This window comes from Melitaea cinxia, chromosome 23 (assembly GCF_905220565.1).
Source record: "Melitaea cinxia chromosome 23, ilMelCinx1.1, whole genome shotgun sequence".
NCBI lineage: Eukaryota > Metazoa > Arthropoda > Insecta > Lepidoptera > Nymphalidae > Melitaea > Melitaea cinxia.
Genome location: NC_059416.1, coordinates 5,317,018 through 5,337,190, shown reverse-complemented (window position 1 = coordinate 5,337,190; position 20,173 = coordinate 5,317,018). Strand labels below are relative to the sequence as shown.

The 20,173-nt window shown below is 37.6% G+C and overlaps 1 protein-coding gene across 1 annotated transcript in view; it reads left to right on the top strand.

Annotated features, from left to right (window-relative positions):
* The window catches only part of LOC123664964 (protein polybromo-1), a 37,835-nt gene that overhangs the window by 9,257 nt on the left and 8,405 nt on the right, over positions 1-20,173 (top strand). Inside the window, exons 10-26 of the mRNA XM_045599329.1 lie at positions 1,617-1,867; positions 2,474-2,747; positions 3,116-3,380; positions 3,677-3,775; positions 4,660-4,821; positions 5,731-5,937; positions 8,196-8,372; positions 9,174-9,322; positions 13,182-13,300; positions 13,928-14,041; positions 14,640-14,806; positions 15,274-15,340; positions 15,563-15,668; positions 15,982-16,115; positions 16,577-16,696; positions 17,645-17,768; positions 18,094-18,285. Of these exons, the coding sequence (XP_045455285.1) occupies positions 1,617-1,867; positions 2,474-2,747; positions 3,116-3,380; positions 3,677-3,775; positions 4,660-4,821; positions 5,731-5,937; positions 8,196-8,372; positions 9,174-9,322; positions 13,182-13,300; positions 13,928-14,041; positions 14,640-14,806; positions 15,274-15,340; positions 15,563-15,668; positions 15,982-16,115; positions 16,577-16,696; positions 17,645-17,768; positions 18,094-18,285 (2,727 nt within the window). The remainder of the gene's footprint in view (positions 1-1,616; positions 1,868-2,473; positions 2,748-3,115; positions 3,381-3,676; positions 3,776-4,659; positions 4,822-5,730; positions 5,938-8,195; positions 8,373-9,173; positions 9,323-13,181; positions 13,301-13,927; positions 14,042-14,639; positions 14,807-15,273; positions 15,341-15,562; positions 15,669-15,981; positions 16,116-16,576; positions 16,697-17,644; positions 17,769-18,093; positions 18,286-20,173) is intronic.

Here is a 20,173-nt window from a genome sequence, read left to right as displayed (position 1 = left end):
TTTTTCCGTGTTCCATTTCTTTCGCCTCTAACCGCTTCTGTTCTTTATACGACAAGTCTTTTCTTTCAGTGCCGCGACAACTAAGAAATGATCAGAGTCGCAATTGGCTCCCCTGTATACTCTCACATCCTGTACATTGGACAACCTGCGCTTACTGTATAGTATGTGATCTATCTGGTTGCACATTGGCACACTACTGGGTATTTTCCATGTTCCTTTGTGGATATCTTTGTGAGGAAATTTGGTTCCGCAAATGAATAGGTTGTTGGCAACTGCAAAGTTGCATGCATATCCTTTCGCCATTGTCACTATTTTCCTCGTACAGTGAGTCCTTGCCGATGACATCCGAGTATATGTCCTATTTTCCTACCTTAGCATTAAAATCACCAATGACGCATAGGGCATCATACTTAGGAACCGTGCTGCATACATTTTGAAGGTCCTCGTAGAACTTTTCTTTATACTCATCCATTGCGTCTTCTGTAGGAGCATAGGTACATATATATGTGGTGTTGTAGAGCTTTCCTTTGATGCGCAGTCTGCACATTCTTTCGTTGACTGGTTCAAAACCTAGTACGCATTCATTGAATTTCTTGTTGATCATAAATCCAGTGCCATAATCTCCTTGCTTTTCCGCACAGCTCTAATAAACTGTATAGTGCGATTTAGTAATCATGCCGCTGCCTTGCCACCTTAATTCTTGTAGAGCAATTAGATCAACGTTGTATTTACTCATCTCGCGTGCGATTTCGTTCATTTTTCCTATCTGAAGCATAGTTTGTACGTTCCATGTTCCAATTCGTAAGCATAAACGTTTTTCCTTTAGTCTTCGCCGGGGTCGTTGGTTTTGAGACAGTCCGGATTTATTCTTCGTGTTAGATTTCGGAACCGAATTTTTTTTTACCCTCGTAGAGTGGTTAGCACTACGAAGAACCCTCCTCTTTTACCCGGGCTTGGGACCGGCAGTGCCACCGTAGTGACACTGGCAGATTTACGATCGAACAAACGAACTTAACAAAAATGGTTATGTGGTTAATTTATACGCGGTAGAAGTAGGAGCGAGAGATATACCAGCAAAATCTTTTTATAATCTTCTGAAAGATCTTGGTATGTCGAAAACTGCAGTAAGTTCTATCTTAGAACGAGTGTCCAAGGCAGCACTAACAGATTCCTACCAAATTCGGGTAGGCAAGGCGGGAAACTCGAGCAGTGAAGGTGAGCGTTGATGCGCATCTCAAAGAGGGCCTCCTTAAACCTACACCTAGGTCGCAAGTCCTGGGAACTGCTTTGGGTTTCTCCATCTGCCACACGATGGACCCGGCACCCGCACGGTGAATCCGTGGAATACTAAGAAGTTTGTCTCCCCTCTATGGAGATACCACCAAATATAAGTTAAATTAGTCTTTTATACATAATTTATATGTAAATTAATTGTATGTATTTGATGTATTATAAATTAATTTATATGTATTTTACAACAATTTCTAATTTAAATTTGATAGATGGCACTAATACTAATTAACATACCTGCACATTAGCAGACCTAACAGAAGACAATTGAAGAATAATTTTTCTTTATAATTCTGTTAAAATCTATCAAATTTTATTTATTACAGGTAGGCCGCGTCTCAACCCAAACCCATCATCAGTGCCATCACCATCTCCAACACCGATTGTACCAAAAACCAATTTACCATTAAAGAAAAAGCTACATTACATATCAAAGCAACTGTTAGAGTTTACTTGTTCGGATGGAAGACAGCCTATGTTGTTGTTTATGGAAAAACCTAGTAAGAAGTTATATCCGGAATACTACAATATCATAGACCGTCCCATTGATATGTTAACTATTGAAGCTAATATTAAGGTATGCTATTTTTTTTTTTTTGTACATTATTATTTATTTATTTAGTGTTGCATATGTTTATTAGATTCGTTGTGTGACAATACAAACATGCTTTTAAAACCTACTTCAATATTAATTATAACTTATCTATCTTGTGATATTATTATTGAGTATACAACTTAATTGAACATTGGTGTTGTATTTATAAATAATATTTTTGTATGTCTGAAAAATAATCAATTACCATATTCTCGGGATTTAAATGTAGTTAGTTTCTTATTTAGTTCAGATTTTCTTTTTGTTTGAATAAGATATAATTAAATATATGGTTTTACAATACACGCAGTGAGTAAGAAACGCAATTTTTGGCATGTAATTTAGGTAATATCTGACTTGATATACATGTTACTATATTTTATAATAATTATAAGATTCTAGACTAGTATCTAACCAACAAATAGCCTCAAAGCTGGGTTACCGACCGACTGATCCAACGGATGTGTTAGTGTTTATGATCAAATCCCAGATGTTAGTTGAGGATTGAGCTCATAACTATGAAGCGAAAAGGTTTTAGTCCTACTGCGCCATATTTCACGTCAAACTATATAAATTGTATTTATTCCACAGAATGATAGATACAGTAGTATGGATGAGATGGTCACTGATTTTCGTTTAATGTTCTCAAACTGTCGGCAATTTAACGAAGAAGGTTCAATGATATATGAAGATGCTAATCTCTTAGAACGCGTCATGAATGAAAAGTTAAAGGAAATTAATAGTAATTATGAAAGAAAAACTCCTTTGAAAACTTTCAAATCAGCTAAATCGAAGCAATTATCTCCGTTTGAGCAAAAATTAAGGACTTTGTATGATGCTATTAGGGATTATAGGGATCCTAAAGGTACATATATTTATTATATATTTTTTTTTAATTTTCATAATTTTTTCTGTGACGTGTGTCATGACTGTTTTAGTTTTAAAAAGTCATTTTTTCCATTTTTTTTTTAGGCTAGATACATTAAGGCTCAATAAGATTGAAAATTGATTATATTCTTGTTTTTCAGACACCCATTTTTACGAAAATTTATTAAATTATTTAAATGACTGACATTTGAAAACATTTAGACATACTTACTTAAAAAATAAAAATAACTAAGATAAAATATGTAATAATTATCGCAGTAAAAATACTTTAATATATTGCTTAGTAAAAATTACCATCTTATTTTAAGTCTACTCTAAATTATAATTAATTTATTTTTGTTAAAGTTAATCGACAACTAGCCTTAATCTTCATGAAGCTGCCAAGTAAAACGGAATATCCAGACTACTACGAGCTAATAAAAAATCCGATAGATATGGAGAAAATCGCTCACAAGCTAAAGAACGGAGTCTACAACACTGTGAATGAACTAGCTTCGGACTTCATACTAATGTTTGATAACGCTTGCAAGTACAATGAACCAGACTCACAGATATACAAAGATGCATTAATACTGCAAAGAGTTTGTCTGCAAACGAAACAATTGTTGCGGTATGTCTCACTAATGTTATAAATGTAACAGATAAAACTTGGGAATATTAAAATGAATAGGCGAAAATTTGAATTAAGACATATGCTATTTTAAATATTATAAAATGTAAATAGAATCGGGACATATGGATAAAAATGGAAAACTTGCTCTATTAGACAGTAATGTGAAAATTAAGTTACAAAATTAATTTGCAATAAACTTCGAGATCCAACAAGCTACATTCACAAACTATTCTGCTTAATTGTAATAGAAAGTATTGGATTAGAATAAATAATAGATTGTTTTTTGTTCACAGGGAAGACGACGATGCAGTTCCAGACGTCCCAGCCGCGGTGCAAGAACTACTGCTCAACTTGTTTACTACTGTGTACAATCATCAGGATGAAGAGGGCAGGTGCGTACAAACTCAACAGACATATATGCAAAAATGTATAACTGAAAACAATTTTGTATTTCATGTTCTATTTTTACTATGAACGTCGCCAGTTGAATTCGTTAATGTTTTTGTCCAGTATACAGAGGAACTATAACTATATTTTTTCGCAACCTGATTAATCAAATGGCATTTTTAAACTGATGGACTGATAATGAAAACTGACTATTATCTGAAGGCGAATAAAATACGCTCATAACAGAATTAATATTTTAATTTTTTAAACTAAAAACTTGTAATGTTAGGATTAAGTTGTGTTTCTTAAATAAATAGTCAAGCATCTAATCGGGATACTGGGTCGATCAATAGTCGAGAACTTGTCAACCCACTTCCATACTAGCTACTCTAGCAACTAGGCGTAAAAGTTGGGTAACTAAATGACCTAACAGCGTGTCGCGTAATAAGCAATAGTCGGGCTCGAATTGAGTAACTAAACGGTAACCTGTCGGGCTACAGTTAGAAAGTCAGTTGGGCAACTAGTTGAATAAGTTGGCTAACCAGTCAGGTCAAAATTCAGATTTATTTATTCCCCTGGCGGTAACTGGTTGTTACTGACATTTGAATAGTTTCGTATTAATGGGGTAACGAGTCGGGTAACTAGTCTGACCACCAGTTGGGCGATTGGTCTAGCAACTCGTCTTGCAACCGCTCGACGATCGCCTTAAACTAGTTCAAAAATTATACATTAATATTAATATGTAAATATCCCAACGTTTTTTTTCTCTGATAATTACAACACGGGACAATTGCTCCTTTACCGAATTATAAAATATGCAGCATTAACATCAGAACGATTTTAATGTGTTTTATACAGAACGATGTAGTATTGAATAATATATTTTCAGATGCTACTCGGATAGTATGGCTGAACTGCCAGAACACGACGAAGCGGCAAACGGAGAGAAAGTACGCGCTATTTCTTTAGATCTCGTCAAACGGAGGCTGGACAAAGGCCTCTACAAGAGATTGGATCACTTCCAACAAGACATGTTCGCGGTTTTCGAACGGTAAGTGATAGTTACTTATGTGTATATTATATGCTGTGTGGCTACGCCATTAAAGAATATAGCCACCATCTCTCTTCCCGTGGGAGTCGTAAGAGGCGACTGAGGGATAATATAGTTCCAATACCACCTTGGAACTTATAAAGCCGACCGATGGCGGGATAACCATCCAAGTGCTGGCTTTGAAATACACAGGCCGAGGACGGGCAGCAGCGTCTTCTGTGCGACAATGCCAGCCCTACCGTCACCAACCCGCCTGACTGTGGGCAAAACACATGAGTTCACGCCATTTTTGGCTCGAACTTGTGGAGGCCTATATCCAGTAGTGGACTGCGATAGGCTGATGTGATATTATATGGATGCTTTCTTTTTTTTTTTCTGAAAAGCTCTAGAGCAGTGGTTCTTAATATTTTACTTGTAAGAAATCATGTTTCAAAATCTATGTTTTGTATTGGACTCATCATTACAGCCTATACAGTCCACTGCTGGACATAGGCCTCCACAAGTTTACGTCAAAAATAACGTGAACTCATGTGTTTTGCCCATAGTCACCACGCTGGGCTGGCGGGTTGGTGACCGCAGTACTGGCTTTGTCGCACCAAAGACGCATGTATTGGACTACCGACTGTTTTTGGGGTAAAATCTGGAGTACTTACTTAACTGGCAGTATAGCTATAGCCTAGTGAGACTCTCTCACTCTGCACATCACTTTCTGTGTTTACTTCGGTTTCCAGCATGGACCACTGGTTAAGAACAACCGCTCTAAAGAAAAGTGTGCGTTATTTTTATTACATTGCTTCTTTTTAACCATTTTATGACCTACCAGATTATTTATAGGTTTAAAAATAAGTAAATTTTGTCCAAAAGTTTTTCCATATCTACCAACTATTTTCCATTTTTAATTGTCCCCAGCGCCCGGCGTCTTTCCCGAACTGATAGCCAGATCTTTGAAGACTCTGTAGAGCTACAGTCGTACTACGTGGAGCAGCGGGATGCATTGTGTCGTAACACTCTTGTGTCACCAGCATTAGCCTTCACTCGAGATACCATCAGCACAAGTGTGGAGCTCGTCAAACAGTGCAAGCTGTTGCAGGAAAACGATGATGAGGATGAGACTAGGTACGTAGGTTTTTTTATACAACTAGATCGGCAAATAACCATACGGCTCACCTGATGGTAAGTGGTTATCATAGTTTATAGACGTAAGTAAGACCAGAAGCTTTACCGACCCTACCCTCAATCCACCCCGGGAGCTCTAGTTATCTTACCACAGGAACACAACATTCCTTGAAATCAATATTATTTAGTTGTGGTCGAGGTCTTGTGGTGTGGTCGAGGCTAAAGTGCAGGATATTTTCTGCCGTGCTCTACCTCAGTTAGAGAGACTACCATAAGAATAATCCAAAAGCTTTAACAATACATCAACATAGTTAAGAAGCGACCCTATATAAGTATAGTATATATTAGAAACCTATTCCCCGTTTACTATATTCAGGAAACAGTTCGTATTTCTTACTGACCTTAAATTTCAAACAAGATATAATTCTAAACTAGCTGTGCCCGCGATTTCGTCCGCGTGGAATTTAACAAAACTGTTATTGTTCACTTTGTATAGTTATAAAATAAATGAATTTCACAAATAAAAGTAGCCGATGTTACTCATTTGACACTTTTGACTGTTAACAGGACTTTCATCAGCTAGCCAGCTAGTGAAAGTCCTGTCAAAATCGGTCCTGACGTTTCAAGGATTAGCCTAAACAAACAGACTGACAGGCAGATAGATAAAAATTGTAAAAAATGTTTTTTGGTATATGTATATTGGGGTGACGCAAACCTGGTTAAGTTCAACGCCTCTAAGACCCGGGCGTGTCTCTTTTCGGCAAAGCAGAGTCCTTTCCATCTGACTCCCTCTTTCCGAGGTGTACCCGCGGCCATAACCGGCCACCTGGAGCTTCTTGGCGTTACTTTGTCATCCACCCTCAATTTTGGCTCATACATAGAGGCAAAGGCTCAAACAGCTGCCAAAAAACTGGGCGTCCTCTCGAAGGTGAAACAGTACTTCACCCTGGAACAGCTTCTAAATTTATATCAAGCGCAAGTTCGATCATGCATGGAGTACTGCTCTCATCTTTGGGATGGCTCAGCCAAGTACCAGCTGGAGCTTCTTGAGTCAATTGAGAGACGAGCCAGGGGGCTCATCGGCGATGATGCACTGGTGGCTGTAAAGCTGCAAAGCTTGCATCATCGGCGTAGGGGGGCCAGCCTGTCGATTTTTTATCAGACACACTTCGGAAAGTGCGCGCAGGAAGTCCATGACCTGATTCCCCCTCCCCCTTCCATCATCGTACAACCAGACGCTCTGCGTTACGCCACCCTTATATGGTTGACATTCCCCCTTTACGCACTAAGCGATTCGTTAGTACATTCTTGATCCATACGGCCAAAGATTGGAACTCTCTACCAACGTCTGTTTTTCCGGAAAACTATAACCTGGGGATCTTTAAGTCGCGAGTGAACAGGTTACTTCTAGATATGCGTGCTCTATCTTAGACCGAATTTTCACTTATCATCAGGTGAAATAATGGTCAAACGCATCATATGCATTTAGTAAAAAGCGGTTATTTTAATATTACAAACAGACACTCGAATTTCAATTATTTGTATAGATTTAACTATTCGTAAGTGAAACAATTTGTTTTCTGAACAGGCTCAAGTTTATATCGCTATATAAACTAACTTAGTCATAACACTTTTTTAAATAAAGCGTTAAGCCACTTTAAAGTGTTACAATAACTTAAACTAATCCGTTCTTTTTTGATTTATTCCGTAAATCTTTAATTTACCAATCACGGCCTTTTACTTTACTGTGACTAGATTTTAAAGTAACAATTTGTCAGTAATATCTATACATATAATAAAATGGTAGGAAAGTCAAAACTGTACATTGAATATTTTTTTAAAAGAATACTTGGGGTGTGATCTACAGTCGATACCGAAGCCAAAAATATAGTTTTTAGAATTTTTGTCTGTTTGTCTGTATGTATGTCCAGGATAAACTCAAAAAGTACTGCATGGATTTACTTCAAATTTGGCACGAATATTATTAAGAAGTCGGGTCAACATATAGGCTACAAATTATCACGCTATCACTTACGGGGAACGAGCAGTGAACCTTTATTTCTTCAACGCATTCTGTCAACGTGTAATCTAACGAGGCATATTTGTATGTTGTTATTATGTTAATAACCATGCTATAAGCTAGATTCATACTATAAATAAAGGTATTCTGTAGTATATTTAGTATCAGCATTGCAGCCGTGCGAAGCCGGGGCGGGTCGCTAGTGGTTAAATATACGGAATTTAATATTCTTCATCAGATCGAGTACCGACGAATCAATGTCAGGCGCTGCACCGCCACAGAGTCAATACGGCAAAGGCGACTTCGTGTACGTACAAGGAGAGAAAGGAAACAAGGAACCTTCCGTAGTACAGCTACAACGCATGTGGACTAATTCCGATGGAGTACCAATGGTCTACGCCAATGTCTACTTCAGGTAATATGGGACAAATTTTTATACTTTTACATAAATTCTATGACAAGATACTGTTTTGAATGTACTTGAAATGTAATTGAAAAAAATGTTTACGAGTCCCTGATAGGTTGTTTATTATATTTACAGGGTACTTTTCAGGGAATGGGCATAGATCTACTCTATTACTCTCTACAGTTTTTGTTATATAATATTTTTGTGCAGAAAGTGTTACGTTCTTCTTAAAAATGAATTTGTCGAATTAATCGAATATATTCTTGTAACGTTTAGGAACATTTGAAATATTAATAAACTTAGTGTTGGGCTCAGTGCCCTGTACCTACCCATGTGGTAGGGAAATCTGGCTACCTGAATGCTGGTTACATAATAATTAAGTGGATTAAGATATGTGTGTATAGTGGACTGTATTTTTTATCGTATCGTATATTATAAAAGAAAGTACAAAGTGAGAGTGAACAGCTCGGCGTCGTGAGTAAAAGTCTATTAGTCGCTCGAGATAGAACTGTGGGTCATGCATGCGGTAACGCCAGGCGCGTCCTTGTCTTTAACAGTTTTACTAAGTTATGAAATGAAAACATTGAAATAAAATTAAAACATTTCATCATAAGCTTGATACACACACTTAACGAATGTTAAAAAGAAAGTTACCTTAACTATCTAGTTAGCAAATAACTCAAAAAAAAAATAAAAATGGACATCTTAACATTAGGTACATAACAACGTTAGGCAATGTACCCAGTGTTATAAGCGAGCTCAACAGTCCCGAAGTATAGAATAGCAGTAAAGTGTGTGGTCCGGCTGCAGGCCGCACGAGACGTTCCACGTGCGCACGCGCAAGTTCCTGCAGCAGGAGGTGTTCAAGACGGAGACGCACCGCACGCTGCCGCTGGACCTCGTGCTGGGCCGCTGCTACGTCATGAACGTCAAGGAGTACTTCAAGTACCGCCCGGAAGGTATGTTTCTATATCAACAAACGTGCGCACGCGCAAGTTCCTGCAGCAGGAGGTGTTCAAGACGGAGACGCACCGCACGCTGCCGCTGGACCTCGTGCTGGGCCGCTGCTACGTCATGAACGTCAAGGAGTACTTCAAGTACCGCCCGGAAGGTATGTTTCTATATCAACAAACGTGCGCACGCGCAAGTTCCTGCAGCAGGAGGTGTTCAAGACGGAGACGCACCGCACGCTGCCGCTGGACCTCGTGCTGGGCCGCTGCTACGTCATGAACGTCAAGGAGTACTTCAAGTACCGCCCGGAAGGTATGTTTCTATATCAACAATCGTGCGCACGCGCAAGTTCCTGCAGCAGGAGGTGTTCAAGACGGAGACGCACCGCACGCTGCCGCTGGACCTCGTGCTGGGCCGCTGCTACGTCATGAACGTCAAGGAGTACTTCAAGTACCGCCCGGAAGGTATGTTTCTATATCAATAAACTATCCATTGAGTCGACTAGCCCGTTGGCGCAGTTTGTAGTGGCCCTGCTTTCTGCTCCACGCGTTGCGGGTTCGATTCCCGCCTGAGTCTGAGTGTAATATTTGCATTTATATGTTTATATATTTATTATGAGGATTGCGGAAAACCGGGATGTCTGGCGCGAACTTGGGGAGGCCTATGTCCAGCAGTGGACTGCAATAGGCTGTGCTGACATATATTTATGTATATAATAATAAAAACATAATATATGTCTTAATAAAATATCCCTTATCTCGGTGTGCCTCTTGGCATGTTATTCTGATATCGTCCACCCATCTTGTTTTCTGTCGTCCGCGCTTCCTCTTTCCGTCTCTTGGATACCATTCTGTCACTACCTTACTCCTTTTTCCTTTTGTGTCACGCATCATATGACCTGTCGATCCCCATTTCTGCTTATCTATTTTGCTCGGGATATCAGCAAGCATCGTTATACTTCTGAGATCAAAGTTTCTCACTTTATCTTTTCGCTTACAACCTGTAATGCTTCGCTCCATCGCTCTCTGGCACTTTGCCAGTTTCTTCCTTAAAGTTTTGGTTAGCGACCATGTTTCACATCCGTAGGTTAGGCATGGAAGGATACACATGTTGAAGGTTTTTCTTTTCAGAGCCATACTCAGGTCTGGTCTCAGCTTTCATGATTTCCTTTAGGGACCTGTATTTCTTCCATCCTTTGGCAATTCTTAAATTTAATTCGTTACTAGTTTGGTCATTATAGCTGGCCCAGATATGTATATACCTCAAGAAATTCGAGGATTTGTTGGTTCACGATTATTTTTGTTTTGGTGGAGTTGGTCATTAATTTAGTCTTACTAGGATTCATTTTCAGTCCTGCTTTTTGGCTTTCCGCGTGTAGTTCTTGGATCATCTTTTCCAGGTTTTCCGAATTTTCTTCGAAAAGTACTAGATCATCAGCAAACCTTAGGTTGTTTAATTTAGATCCGTTTAACTTGAGACCAAAACGTTCCCAGTTTAGTTTACGAAAAATGCTCCCAAGAACTGCTGAGAAAAGTTTAGGAGATAGTGGATCGCCTTGTCTGACACCTCTTTTTATGTAGAATTTGCTGCCCAGTGTTTCTAATTGGACTCTGGCCTGACTATTTGCGTAGATTGTTTTAATTATATTTGTGTATGTAGCTGGTAATCCTTGTTGGTTTAAGGTGCTCCATATATTCCTATGGTTAAGGCTGTCAAAAGCTTTCGTGTAGTCAATAAAAGCAATATACACTTTTTTGTTCTATTCGTTACACTTTTCAAAGATTTTCTTCAGTGTGTGGATATGGTCAATTGTGGAAAAACCCTTTCTGAATCCTGCCTGCTCAACTGGCTGCTGTTCGTCTAGCATTGGAGTCATCCTATCTAGTATGATCTTAGCAAATACCTTATAAATGTTAGACATCAGACTTATGGGTCTATAGTTTCCTATGTCCTGTTTGTCCCCTTTTTTGTGTATCAGAATTATACGATTGTGTCCACTGTTCTGGAATGCGGTTACTTGTTAAAATGCCGTTGAATATATTTGTAAGAATTCCTTCCTTTAAGCAGCTGGTTTGTGATTTTGTCTGGACCTGGCGATTTTTCCATCCTCTGGCTTTTAATTGCTTTCTCAACCTCGATTTGTAAAATTTCCGGCACAGGTTCTAATAATGATTCTGGAAAGTTTGTATTATCATACACGCTAGTAAGTTGGTCTTCATTTGGTTCTATCTTTCCGTATAGTTAGTTAGTTGTCTGTAGAAATTAGTAGCTAAGTAACTAATCTTTTTGCGCTGTGTTATTGTTTCCCCTTTATGTTTTATCTTCGGTATCCATTGTTTACTAGCTTCTTTTATACTTATGTACTAGCTGCTGCCCGCAACGTCGTCTGCGCGAACGCTTTACAGCACCAAAAATACCTACGATTATACCTTTTAAAATAACATTCTTTTACCCGTTTCTTCTTTACATTTCATATCTACAGAAAAATCTCATAGATGGCGCTGCTATAAAATTGTCTTGTCTACTTATGTATATTCATTTAAATATGTTTATAGGCTTAATTATTTATATTGCGTGATTTTTATAGGTTGAAGCTAGCTTATATAGCATGGTTATTAACATAATAACAACAACATTCAAATATGCGTCGTTAGATTACACGTTGTTACAGAATGCGTTGAGGAAATAAAGGTTCACTGCTCGTTCCCGGTAGGTGATAGCTTGATAATATGTAGCCTATATGTTGACACGACTTCTTAATAATATTCGTGACAAATTTGAAGTAAATCCATGCGGTACTTTTTGAGTTTATCCCGGACATACATACAGACAAACAGACAAAAATTCTAAAAACTATATTTTTGGCTTCGGTTTCGATTGTAGATCACACCCCAAGTATTCTTTAAACAAAATATTCAATGTACAGTTTTGACTTTCCTACTACTTTACTTTCCTTTCCTACTTTCCTACTATTTTATTATATGTATAGATATACATATGTTTTATTTCTATGTAAATTTATCAAAAAAAAAATAATAATAATAATAATAACTACAACAGTCGGCTGTTACCTATAACACAAGCAGTTGCTTACCATAAGAACAGATGACCGTGTGTGTATGTTATATTTATTTACTGTTTATTACTTATAAAAAAAAGGGTATTGTGTATATTGTATTGTGACGTGTGAGTCTGGAGCAGTCCGTCCCTAGAAGTACCTCACAGAAGATAACAACTAAATGATCTGTTTTTTAGTAGTGTTGTGTTCCTGTGGTGTGTGGCACCGAAAGTTCCGTACAAAAATTGTTATAAATATTTTTATTATGTGATGAAACTAAAAATGTATGCTTTTCGCAATTTTTCCTTTTTCTGTGCTGTAAGACGTTACTTCGTGCACAACCTTGCTTCGTAAGTCTGTAGGTTTTAATTCCTTTGCAACTGCGGAAGCATAAACGGCTGTATCTTTTGATTGTGTTAGCTTAGAAGTTTGATTTATTCACAGCTTCGAGGGAAGATAGACCTGAGTATTAGATATGAATTTCAGAGAAAAGGGTCTTGACAGACAGGCGGTCAATAAAGGTTCCCTTTTTTCCTTTAGGAGTATGGAACCCTATAAAATTGAGATCACTCAGCGTACACGAGCAATTTCTTGCAACTCCAATTTTGAAATTGACAGTAGACTGATTCTTAAGTTCAGAAAACCAACTGCCAGAACTGTCCACAATTCACAAACGGTTAAATTTGACACACACATTACTCACATTTACATAAAATCTCATCCTCAAAGTCAAGTTTTCCACCTCTTATTACTGTTTCGTAATACATTATATATATAAGTTGTTATTAAAAATAATAATATATCTACAGGTTATTTAGACAAAGATGTGTACGTGTGTGAGAGTCGCTACAACAGCAAGAACCGCTGTTTCAAGAAACTCAAGACATGGGAGGGCGCTGAGAAAGAAGCTGCTCTCATACTTAGAGATGTAATTATATTCTTAAATAATTATATATAAATAATTATATATATATAATTCTCATGTCGCGGTGTTTGTAGTTAAACTCCTCCGAAACGGCTTGACCGATTCTCATGAAATTTTGTGTGCATATTGGGTAGGTCTGAGAATCAAACAACATCTATTTTTCATACCTCTAAGTTATAAGGGGGGAGGATTAAAGGGGCTTATAACATATATGGCGAAACAACGTTTGCGGTGTCAGCTAGTTGTATATATAATATATAATTACATATGTATATACATAACATATAACTATATATATATGATTATAACTACAGATGATTATAGTATGGAATTAGTAATAGATTAAAGAGATTAATATTAATATTAGTTTGATTGATTGATTGGTTTAATGGCTTTCAGTTGTGCCAGTAGGTCACAGCTAATTCCGCCAATATCACGTAGAGTGAAGAATACATGAAGGACATTGGTCGGTGCAGTTGATATAACTTTATATTAAAGTTTAATAGAAACAATATTATTCTGAAATTGGTTATGACATTTGTTGTGTCACTAAGATAATGGCATAAATACACTTGTAAAGACTTTTTACTGGTTTTATGTTATAAAACTTTTAAACTATTATTTTTACAGATTCCTCTGGAGCCAAACAGAACAGTGTCAGTATTCCGGGAAAGAGTGGAAAAGCACAAAGATGAACTCGCTGAGTTAGAGATACTTGAAAACGTCCAAGAGAAAGAGAGACCTGTAAGTCATCTCTACATATTGTCGCAGACAGTGTAAAACCACTTTAACACACCTAATTCATGTTTCTTTCTTTATTTGAGATGCGAAGAAGTGGAAATTGTACTGATATTTAAAAACATTAAAAATGTATACGTAATAATGTAAAAGTTTATCGTAGATAATTGTAATTTTTGCAACTTATTTTAGACAGGATAAGAATGCCTACAAAAGAATGTACAACAGTCAGCCTTACTAATAAAGCAGAAACCTTTTTAAGCAACCTCAGGTAGAAGAAATAAATAGGATGGTAGAGGCGTGTGCAACACACATATAAGACATACGTACCTTAATGCATAAATCAGAAATATTTACATATGTATATTATATATTGTCACTTCTCTGTGTACACTTCCCTACTGCTTTCACTACGCTGTGTCCTATATGCCCAAATGTCATGTTGTCTGAAAGAGCTCGCTCCTCTAGCGATAAGACCGTGACCTTTGTACACTGTTTTTTTTTTTTGTAATATGTTATTGTTGATTTTTTTTTTGTGTACAATAAAGAGTATTATTATTATTATACTTTATAAAGGGTATATTTAATATTTCATTGTCAACAGGACGTAGTCATGTACAATCCTCTCGGTACTGACGATGAGAACACCTACTATGAGCAGTACAACACTGTTTGTTCCGGAGTCATAAAGACAGGAGACTACGTCTATGTTGTAACTGATGGCGGCAAGCAGTTAATAGCACAGGTCGACACTATATGGGAGACTGGAGAGTGAGTATTGTAGCATATAAGTGGAGTTCAGGTAATTTAACTGAGGTAGGGCAAAGCACGAAATTTCCTTCTCAAAATCTGGAGCAACCTGACTGGGGTACCCGAATCTTAAAAAGACCAAATTTTAGACCAAAGTCTGTGATGAGTGAGGTGGCCAGAACTCCCGAAGAAAATTGGGGATAAAGGTAGTGTATGCTTGTGATGATCTTGATAGCATAGGTTTCTTGGTTATGGTAACCTCTTACCATCAGGAGACTATACTTGTTTGCTACCCTAGTGGCAAATAAAAATTTTATGGCTCAAGGTCTGAGAGTTTTTGTTGATCTCTGGGGTTATGAGGTGGGTAAAATGTGGTGAGGTGGTGACTAGTACTGGTAATTGACAACTAGTTGTATTGTGATGAATTATGAGTGCCCATTGGAGTATTGTAGTTTGAGTCATTCTTATATTAATATTTGTTATTCCAGCAACAAATGCTACTTCCGCGGACCATTTTTGATCTTCCCATCTGAGGTGGCCAATATTATTAACAAGGTGAGATTAACGAGTTGTATTTCTTCGAATTGTATTTTACTAACTGTCCCGGCGACTTTGTACTGCCATGTTTTTATCGTGAAAATGGCTTTTTTTTATTTTCCTTTAGACGAACCTTATCTTGACTAAAACGTACAAAGTGATGCAATTTGGCGCAGTCGTACGAAATTTACGCGATATTTGTTTTTTGTGTAAATAGATAAATAAGTTTATATTTTGCAGCCTTTCTACAAACAAGAAGTGCTCCTAACGACCATGCACGACACAAGTCCACTTGTCGGTATTGTTGGGAAATGTTCAGTGCTTGACTATGACGATTATCTTAAATGTAAGTGTAGTGTAGTCTTTAAGATCAATACATTCTTGTTACTTTTGAAATAACACGATAAATATTTGTTATGAAATTTTTTTATAATTATAAAAACTTAAATTTTCTTTAAACCGTAATTGCATTTTGATTATCATCAACCTAATATAAAGTATAAAACTGCCCTAAAAGCACGATTAGCAAGAGAAAACCTTATTTATACAAAAACCTTATGTATAAGGTTAATTAATTATAGTAGTAGTAGTCGATCGCGCGATGATTGCTCTACCATCGCATTCCATGACAATAATATATTTCTATTTTATTATTGCAGGTCGCCCCACAGAAATATCAGAAAACGATGTGTATGTCTGTGAGTCAGTATACGATGAGTCTAACAGAGTTGCGAGAAAGCTCAAGTCAGGCTTGCGTAAGTTCGAGCACACAAAGGATGTCACAGTAGACGAAGTAATTATGATAATGTTTTTTTTAATGCTTATTTTAGTATGAAGGACAGATTGTTTTTAGGATTAATTGAGTGATTGAAGTTATTTGAGATGATTCTCTTTGGTTTTATTTAGTATTTTCATTTATTTCGAAAGCCTCATATATGGTGACTATATATATATATTTTAAAAATCAAAAGTATAAACTGAATTATGTAACGACAGAATTTTTAAAATCGGCATGATATTTCCTGGAATTGGCAATTTTAAAAATCGTTTAATCATACTAGCCACTATTATGGTCTATTTTTTTCCTTATGATTACTGCTGCCATCGAATTATAGCGTTATAACCTATATTTTCTTTACAAATATTTAGATATCTGATTACCAACTCAAGAAGCATGTTTAAAACAAACAATATGTTTAATTTTTAAATTTATAATATTTAAATATGATAATGTATAACTTATAACTCTTTCAGATTTACTATTTCCCTAAACCCCTGGGCCCGCCCGCGTTAGCCTCAGCTCAAGACGTTCAAACTTCCTCGAGTGCTTTCGCTCAGAAACCTTTCAACCCTAATGTTAATGCCGATTCGATGGTATGTTTAAAATTATATAATTAAAGGTTATTTTAGACTAGGAAACTAAAATTAAAATCACTTTATTCGAGTGGGACCATTCATTAAAGAGGTCTGATTTTAGGATTTCCCAACATACCTTTACATGGGGGAGGGGAGGGTCTAAGTGATTCTTATGTAATATTTTAAAACTAGAAATTGTATATTAGAAATCGCGCGGTCAATTGGTTTGGCAGAATTCATATTTCATTTGCGACTGGAAGCTAAAAACGTACTAGGATGAGCTGTTTAGTACTTCTTTTACAAAGAGTGAATAGTGTAAAATATAATAAAAGAATCTCACTGTGTATGGGGTGTTTTATTTTTAATTAGTGTCGCATCAAAAAAAGTCGAAAAAACATTCGGTATAGTAGGCATTAAAAGCACTTTTGAATTTGTTGTTTAACAATTATGTAGATTATGTGTGTATTAAGTATTAACTCGTACATGTATTTTGTGCTCGGCATATTATTTTATGTGTTTGTGTAAGGCAAATTCTGCCTACCATGCAACTCACTAAAGTTTGACATGTATTCACATTGTACTGTATAAATTCAAGTCAAAAGCAGCACTTGTGGAGTTTAGTTATTTCTTACTCAACTCTTCCTATTGTACGTGTTCTGTTTAATAAAATTCAGGTCCTTCAAGCGGGATATGATCACCAACCCGCCTGCCCAGCGTGGTGACTATGGGCAAAACACATTAGTTCACTCCATTTTTGGCGTGAACTTGTGGAGGCCTATGTCCAGCAGTGGACTGTGATAGGCTGAAATGATGAGCGGGATTTGAACCAGCTTTTTTTGTATCGAAATCTAACAACGGCTTTGGATTCTTGGTTCTGTGTGTATTTAATAATTATAAATCTATAAAATAATAATCCCAACGCAGTTTATTTAAACACGTATTAATATATATTCAATATTTTAACAGGATGGTAAGCCTCAGTTCACGAATCTCATCAATACCACGATCGGAAGTCAAGACGTTGAAATGATTCTGGAAAATTCTCTTGACGATTCTTCACTTGCTTCGCCGGCTACACCACTTTCTATAGGTAACGTAATTCTTACAAAATATTAATTACTATTTTTAGCTGACTTCATAAAAGGAGGATGTTCTTAATTCGCCTGTATTTTGTTTTGATACACTAACAAATATTCTATATTTTACGTCCTATAGTTGGCGAGTGTACAATTGTTTTATACTCGTCTTAATACGATTATAAGACAATTTATCCTTCTATTAAAATACATTATGATGGCAAACACTAATGACATTTGCTAAGGCTATACATATACATACTACTGTTTGAATCTTTGTGTTTCCTATTGTGGGTTGTTGAGAGAGTAGTGTTTCTAAATTTTCGTTTTTCTAAATAGGTGGTAATAGCAACCCCTACAATCCATCTATGACACCTTCAAGTCAAGAGCGTTCAAACAGCCAAGCGGCTGCTACACCGGCGAGCAGCAAGAAGAAAAAAGAACAGAAACAGAAGATAGTCACTGGTTACATTCTCTACTCTAGCGAAGTAAGGAAGGCTATCGTAGCAAACAATCCGGAATCAACGTTTGGTAAGATAGTTTCTTTTTTTACATTTGTGTATATGTAATGTGCTACTGCTGTCTAGCTACGGCAGTATAGAATATATAGCAACTCCCTCTCTTCCTGTGGGTGTCGTAAGAAGCGACAAAAGGATAACAAAGTTCCCTACTACCTTGGAACTGTTGAAGACGACTGATGGGATAACCATGCAACTGCTGGCTTTAAAATACACAGACAGATAATGAGCAGTGGCGTTTTTGGTGCGATAAAGCCAGTCCTACGGTCACCAACCCTTCTGCGCAGCGTGTTGACTATGGGCAAAACTCATGAGCACGTGCCAAAAATTTCGGCAATTGTACTGCTTCCATGAAGGTGGTGGCCTCACTAGCAACATTGTGCAAGTCAGCAAAGTGTTGTGTCGACTCGATAGATATTCCCTGAAAGTGATATAGGTATATGCACCAACCTCGACACATTCTGACGATGAAGTCGAAGCCTTGTATGACGATATGACAAAAGACCGCGACGAGTCGAAAATTTGACCACTCGGATTAGGGCGCAGGAATCACAGGGGACAAATGCTTTGCAACTTCCTCGAGTCGGTGTATTTGATGAATTCCTTTTTCGAGAAGAAGCCTCATAAAATCTGGACATGGCAAAGCCCTGTACTGTCACGAAAAACGTGCCGGATTTGATTATAGCGGATAAAAGGGATATGTTCAAAGAGAAAAGCTCTAGGGCCGGATAAAATAACAGCTGAAACGTTAACCACTCTGGGGGACGCTGGGATAGACATATTGGATTGGATTGATCTGCAACCTAGTTTGGCGTAATGGTGTACGGCCAAAGGCCGGGCCCTTTCTGTTGTGGTCCCTTTATATAAGAAAGTACCCTTTACATCTGAAACAACTGGATCCGTTAGTACCTGCACTGGCAGATCCCGCAGAATCAAACAGGTTTCGTCAAAGGAAAAGACACTCGCGAGCAAATTTTGAACATACGGCAACTAGTGGAGAAGTCTTACGAATTTAACACACCAGTGGTCATGTGCATCGTCGATTACAGTAAGGCTTTTGATTGTGTCGACTGGAGCTGTCTATGGAGGGTTCTTTTAGAATTGGGCCTACCACAACACCTAGTAGCGCTACTCGAGATACTACTACAATAGTGAAGGAGTCGTACAGATAGACGAGACAGTCTCCAAACCTTTCAAATTTGGTAAAAAACAAGGTTGTGTGCTTTCTGTCCTGTTATGAGGCGAACGCTCGAAGACTGGGAAGGTAGCGTCAGTATCGGTGGAGTAAAACTAAAGAACTTATACTTAATAAACAAGAACTTTATAAACAAGGAATGGGCATTTCCGTGAACAGATCCAAGACGAAGGTTATGGTTGTAGATCGTACTAAGAAACAGGAACACACTGGATCACTTCTTCTTCTTCTTCTTCTTCTTCTTCGTCTTCTTCTTCTTCTTCGTCTTCTTCACCACTTTCACTGATGTGCATGACAAGACTTTTTTGATCATCAAAGTAATATGAAATTTCTGGTCATTTTTTTATTTATTTGAAGCGATAACGACACGCTCCGCTTGAAAGTCTAATGTCTATTAGCACATCTACCTTACAGAAGATAACATCTGTGGTATTCCTGTGGTGAGTAAGGTGCCCAGAAGTGGAGAGAGTCGGGGCTAGGATCTGCAATGCTCCTGGTGTTGCTACTGCTCATAAGTTACGGTATCCGCTTAGCGTTAGGCGGAGCATACGCTGTTTGCCATCTCGGTACTAAAAACAATTTGATATGATTCTATACCGAGTCAATTTCCGCAGGTGAGATCTCGCGCATCGTTGGGAACGAGTGGCGCTCCCTGCCCGCCTCCACCAAGCAGAGCTGGGAGGAGCGCGCCGCGCGCTGCAACGAG